Source organism: Drosophila tropicalis, unplaced genomic scaffold, assembly GCF_018151085.1.
Source record: "Drosophila tropicalis isolate 14030-0801.00 unplaced genomic scaffold, ASM1815108v1 contig_593, whole genome shotgun sequence".
NCBI lineage: Eukaryota > Metazoa > Arthropoda > Insecta > Diptera > Drosophilidae > Drosophila > Drosophila tropicalis.
Genome location: NW_027173070.1, coordinates 7,173,611 through 7,179,907, shown reverse-complemented (window position 1 = coordinate 7,179,907; position 6,297 = coordinate 7,173,611). Strand labels below are relative to the sequence as shown.

The 6,297-nt window shown below is 37.8% G+C and overlaps 1 protein-coding gene across 2 annotated transcripts; it reads right to left on the bottom strand.

Annotated features, from left to right (window-relative positions):
- Positions 1–607: 607 nt before the first annotated feature.
- On the bottom strand, positions 608–5,270 carry phyl (phyllopod). Of its 2 annotated transcripts, XM_068290180.1 has the most exons (3): positions 4,772–5,270; positions 1,704–1,943; positions 1,492–1,647 (listed from the first exon to the last, which is right to left on the bottom strand). In XM_068290180.1, exons 1-3 carry the CDS (start codon positions 4,958–4,960, stop codon positions 1,627–1,629), a joined length of 450 nt encoding a protein of 149 aa, XP_068146281.1. In that variant the 5' UTR covers positions 4,961–5,270; the 3' UTR covers positions 1,492–1,626. The 2 variants fall into 2 exon arrangements, with proteins under 2 accessions (XP_068146280.1, XP_068146281.1); XM_068290179.1 differs by having other exon boundaries at positions 608–1,943.
- Positions 5,271–6,297: the final 1,027 nt, after the last annotated feature.

Here is a 6,297-nt window from a genome sequence, read left to right as displayed (position 1 = left end):
GGGTCAAAAATGATACTGTAAGGAAGTAGGGTTAATTCAAGCAGGAATTAAATGTAAAATTTAAAATATTTTTAAGAATACATCACCAAAACAATAAAATCATAATTTTTCGCATTTCCTTTAAGCGTGTTTTCTCAAAACTGTATTTCCAACATTTTCTAATAAATAATTAGCTATTGAAGCAAATGGTCAGAAATAGTTAAGTGTAGCTTTTGTTTCCTTATTAACCGATGTTCAATATATTTCGTTAATCCAACACTCGTTATCTTTTCACCAGGTTCATTTTAACACAACCCATTTAACAGGTTTTTTTGTCAAAGATTTTGTAGAGCTTTTGCCTAATTGAAAATGCATATAAAAAGTGTGCGATTTAAACTTAATTTCGGTTTGAGGACTTATACTTTTCCCCTACTATCAATAATTTTAAAAATCCCATTTGTTTTCTTCTTTTTAACAATATTGACATCAATGTTGTTGATATTAATATTTTGTCTTGTCTTTTTTCGCCTTCCCAGATTAAGAACGCTTTTTAGTTTTTGTGATATTCATTTTGTTGTTGTGCTAATTATTTTTTATTTTGTTTAATTTGTAATACTTTTTCTTTTTTTTTTTTTTTTTTTGGAGCAAAACAAACAAATTCAACTACAGTTTTATTATTTTTTGGGGGAGTTTGTTTTAATATATCTAATATATTTAATATATAACTTTTTCTTTCTTTCTTCATCATCAGCTTCAACTGATCTTAACATTCTTAGGTCTTGTCTCTTGCTTACATTCAGGCGCTAATTAGATTGACTAACAATTAAAAAGAATTTAATTAATTGTAATATTTCTTTTCGTTTTTTTTTTTGTGTGTGATTTTGAGGTACTATAAATATTAACTAATGCTTGCATTATAATTGTTTTTTATATTAGGTATTTCATTTGTTTTTTTGTGCATACAATTTGACTAAGTTTTTGTTCTATGTGGTAGTAGGAGGGGAGTTTTGTGAGGAAGTGGAGTGGGGGGGAGGTCCTCTTTAGCCCAAAGAAATACTAAGTCCTTGTGGTAATCGAAGATTGTTTAATTGTATGGCCGCTTGGTGGGAAATTTTCATGTGACTTTCTTTGTGGTCACTCCAGTCCGCTTCCTGTTCCTCTTCCGGTTCCTCTTTACTCTCAGAAATCGGATAGCTTAGGCAACGCCTGGCGGTGGATTTTGTGGTAGAGTTGGTGGTGGTGGTGGTTGTCGTGGTTCTTGTCGTCTCTGGCGATGGTAGAACTTCCGAAATGACACTATCGAATTCCAATAAAATCTCATCATCGTCCAATGTCCTTGACCAACGTGGACGTGGCTTGGTGGGGCTCATAATCCGAGGTAAACGTACATTCAGCTCCTTTTCCTCTGTCTCCCGGCTCAGTGTGGTGCCTAAGCGTCGAAACATGGCCACCACTTTGCCATCAACTGTGGGCTTGGCCCATCTTTGGTTAACTGGAAATGAATCCTTGACTAGCGCTCCTGCTGCCGCCACTGTTCCTTGTGCCACTGACATTACTTTGTCCTGGCGTGTTCGTGGCATAACACATGTTCTTGGTCTCGGTTGTAGCGTTTTACTTTTTGGACTCCAGTTGACCTTCTCCCACAGTTTATTTGATGATCTTCGTTTGCTATAGCTTATGGCAGTCATGGGCACATTCAAGGGGTTTTGGTTTGAGCTACGCACTTGTTGTTGTTGTTGTCTGATTTGTGGACGCACTTGGGCCACGGGTCGTACTTTTGCTACTCCTCCTCCGCCACGTGGTCGCTCTTGTACCAGTCCTCCTGCACTGCTATTGCCCATATGCGATGGACTATGACTTTGGGATTCAGCATCGTTGCTATTGCTGCAACTGTGTTGCAAGGAATGCCAATTGATAAGCCAATTGTTGCAGCTAAAGCAAAGAAATTTATCCTCATTCAAGGGCTAAAAAGGGAAAGATAAACAGATAAAGAAATTTGTGGTTAGTTGAGTGTGATTTGAAAGTGAGTAAAAAAAAAGTGTTACTAGTTATGAAAAATTCGATGAACTTAAAGAACTTTTTCTCTGCACAATGAATGGGTTTTTGAAGGCATTCATTGACTTGCTACCTCTATGATTCTTTCCTGTCCTTCTTACTTTGCTTACATTGCGTGCAACCGCATAAGAACCGTTTCGAAATGCCCCTTAAACTATGCTACGCCCATGCCCTTAACCACATAATGACTTGAGCCCTGTCACTCGCCTCATCAAATTTTCCACTGCTCACTGGAAGGTGCAAAAAATATCATTTCGAGAAAACAACAAACCCAACTTAGTTAGGGCAGCATATTAATTACCTCTACACACCAGACACAGCATTCCTTTCGGGTATCAATAATAATTGTGCACCTGCTTGCCAACGAAAATTGCGCCCAGCAGCAGCAGCAGCTGCCGAAAACCGAAAAAAAACAAACCAGCCAAAAAGGGAAAAGGGGAATGAGAGACCCAACACAAAAACCCGTTTGATCGGCGGGCCACGCGACCCTCTGGCCTGCTTCTACTACCGATAAGGTAAAGCCAGTCTCGATCAAATAAATATATAGGGTCCAATGACGACATTAGGCACGCGCAGGCGCAGAGCCAGAACCAAAACGCCGACACGCCGACGCAGGGACAGCTGCTTAGGACATTAGGCAATGAGAGAGTGAGCGATAGGGACAACGCGGTGGGGGGATCAGTCAGGATTTTATGTAGTCTGGATCCCACAAAAGGTGACTGTGTTTGCTTCAAAATGAAAATAATATAATAAAAACCCATAATAATGCAAATTGGAGGCCAGGTGCAATCCAGACCAAGATACAGTCGCACGCACAGCAGCAGGAGGAGAAGTAGAGACAGAGTGACAGACAGAGAGAGAGAGAACAGAAGGCAGCAGATAGACAGATGCATGACAGCAAAAAGTTTCGGGAAAAGAAAAGGGTGTCCTATGCGAGGGTGCAAAGGTGCGATCGGGCGGAGCAGGTGGTAAAAAAAACTAACGGTTTTTAATCAGCAAGGTAAATGAATTAGTTAAAAATGGTTTTTGTTACAATGACTCTAAAACACCCTACAGTTTAAATAAAACCCAGCTCAGCAATCCTTTTCGATTGGTATGTATGTATGTCTATCACTTATCACTTATCTAGTTCCGCGCTTATCACCTCGAATACTTACCTTGTGAAAAAATGAATTACTACGCTAATTAATATCTTTAAAAAAGCAAATAAGGCTAATTCTAAAAACTGTTCCTTTTGAAAGTTATGGATCATACAAATCTGTTTTTCGATCTATAAATAATACTTAGGTAAAGTATCATAGGGATATCAAATACTTACAATTGTCTATCAATATGTTTTACCTACTTAAGATGAATGTTTATTTTAGATAATTCTTATTATTTACATATCCAACAAACCTACACGTTCTTAATTGGCTTAAGAAGTTCACAAACTGAGAGTCTAGTTGGCTGATACCTAAAAACACCCAAAATATCCTCACTCTTTGTCCCTAGTGCCTTTTGTCTAGGCTTCCTTGTTTTTGGTTTTTAAAGAAGCCTTAGAATTTAAGTTCCCAAAAAGATGAAGAAGCCCCTCAAGGAACTAGACAAATATTCAAATTTCATTGCTAAGACTTCCCAATCAATGATCTCTAACAATTGTGCCAAAAACAAAACTGACAATCTCCTCTAAAGGTTTTGGAATATGCGAAAAGAAGAAGAGTGTAAAGGTAACTGATAAAACAGAAGAGATATACAATACACACAGAGACAGAGAGAAAGAAAGACATAAGGGCCTACCCAGGCTGGATCGGCTGCAAAATCGCAGCTGTCGTTTGAGTAAACAGGGAGAACAAGAAGAGGTTTTTTTTTTTTGAGTTTTTGAACCCGCAGATATCGTGATGGAAGGCCAAGTAATCATAATAAAACAGACGAATTGTCGCATCACATTAGCCGGCTCCGTGCTCCACCTTTATCTTGAGATCAGGTTAAGTCCCATAGAGAGAAAGGAAGAGATGATGATGATGGCGGGTAAACAGGTAGCCACCAGTTAGGCAGTCAGCGTCCTGTAATTGAATACCAAAAATGCATTTCCATGGAAATTATGTTGTTGTTGTTGTTGTTGTTCCTGTTCCCATGCTTCATTCTATATATTAGGACAAGCTGTTCAGAATTATGTGAATGAAATGTGGAAGAGAAGGAGAAACAAAATATTGAAAATGAAAATGAAATAAGTGGCATATGCAAAGTGTCCAATTACGAAAAGGTTGAAGGGAAATACACCAGCTGCTTTTACCGGGCAAAGAGTGAGTAGAACCGGAAAGGATATGTGTGCTTGGTTTTTGTTTTTGTTTTAAATGTTGGTGACACAGAAACCCACGGCATGAAAGACATGGCCAAAGAGATGGAAGAGCTTTGGTCTCTTGGCATTTAAAATATTTCTGCCTGGATGCTGTTCAGCCCCCCATCCACCATCCTAACCCACCGAACTACACCCTCGCGAAGTTCATCCCCTTTGAACCCAACATGAAACGAGCACGAACACTCCCACAACACTGGATGGTTCTTTTTTTTTTTGTTGCCTCCTCCTGTCGAAGGACATTGTAACTTGGATGACTCACTCACTCACTCACTCAGTCAGTCACAAAGTTTTATCGATTTTCTACTCTGAAACGTCGCTTCCCATCTCCTCCTCATCCCGCCCATCCTATGAACAGTTTTAAACGCTTTCACCCAATTTGTATTTTCCAATATTTACCTGAAATTTAAATTTCGCCTGAATTAATTGCACAATATTTGGTCCTGAGCGTGGCTCATAGATGTTAATGGTTTGATTTGTATGGCAACCGCAGATGAGGCAGGTGCGTTTCAGGTATTCCGAGGAGGCGGCTGCCGCTGAAGCTGCTGACATGGCGGCAGCGGGCTCAGCATGGTTATCCGCAGACATTTTGGCGACACTAACACACACACACGCACACACACTAGCACACTCTTGACTTTTCTCTGGGAAATTCGTTAGATTTTCATTCGCCTTTTTGCCGGACTGACGTCACACTGGCCTGAAAACTAAACTACAAAATGTTTGTTGCCCCACACTCGTTTTCGTATATAACTTGTTTTTGGGTTTTGGTCTTCCCTTTTTCGTCTTTTTTGGGGTGGCGCGAAAATTTGTTGTAAAGCAAAAACCAAAATCGAGAAGCCGAGACAGAGAGATAGAGAAAGGCAGAGAGAGAGACCGACACGTCCTTTATGTTGCACGGACAAAATTCGAATGAGGCAAGGAAACATGGTGAAGATTGAACCACCGAACGTAGCACGCCACGAAGTGGTGGCGCATTCGGAGCTCGGGTTTCTTTGCCTGCCCCGGGGTTTCTGCCCCTGTCTACCTAAAACTACCTTTTGTTCGACTTGCCTCTGTGCCTGTTGTTGTTTTTGTGAGGCACGCATGGCTACACTGAGAGAAACTGCAAGTCAAAAAGGTCAAGCATTGGTTTCAATTTTAAATCCGATTTGTTAAGTAAAACTTGAATTTCATTTACTTATTACATATATTAAATATTTTTGAAATTTAAAGAAAGTTATTTAGAGTAAGGTCTTAAATTGTACTTCTTTCGGCTAAACCTTATCTCAATTTAAACAAATTATCTTCATCAAATACTTTTGAATTATATTTGTAGATCTGTTTACCTATCCAAGTGATTGTATCTAAAAACAAATGAAGAATCATCTAATACTTCCTATTATACTGAATTTTTCAAATCTATTAAGCACATAACTTTTGAAAATATTATATGCATTTAAGTATTATTTAAAACTAATAATTCACTAATACAATTATTATATAAAGAAGGCCACAACTAAATAAAATAAACCAAATATTATTTCGAATTCCACGACAAATTTCTGTGTCTTTCGTTATTAGCAACTTAAATCTATATATTTACAGAAAAAAACTACAGTAGTAATGATTGTAAATGATTGTATTAAGTACTTATGTATTTGAAATATATTTCTTAACTGCAACAAAAATATAATTTTTATTGTTTACCAACTAAAATAATTCCTTAATCAACAACAAATGATTTCTGAATACTTAAAACATCCTTAACTACGGTTCTAATATTGATATTAAAAGTTATTTTAAACTATATTATTTTAATTTATTTTAATTTAAGATGAGTTTTAGTGAACTTTGAGGTGCCGTAGACTGTTCTTTGTTAAATCTAAGTACTTTTATTCTTTGATAAATACTTTATATTTCCCTTACTTAAAAATTGACTGGAC

Bases quoted from the DNA above. Each gene is read 5' to 3' on its own strand.
- phyl (XM_068290179.1), bottom strand. From the start codon at position 4,960: ATGTCTGCGGATAACCATGCTGAGCCCGCTGCCGCCATGTCAGCAGCT. The intron at 1,944-4,771 runs GTAAATATTGGA...TTCCCTTTTTAG, and splicing joins AGGCGAAATTTAAATTTCAG to CCCTTGAATGAGGATAAATT.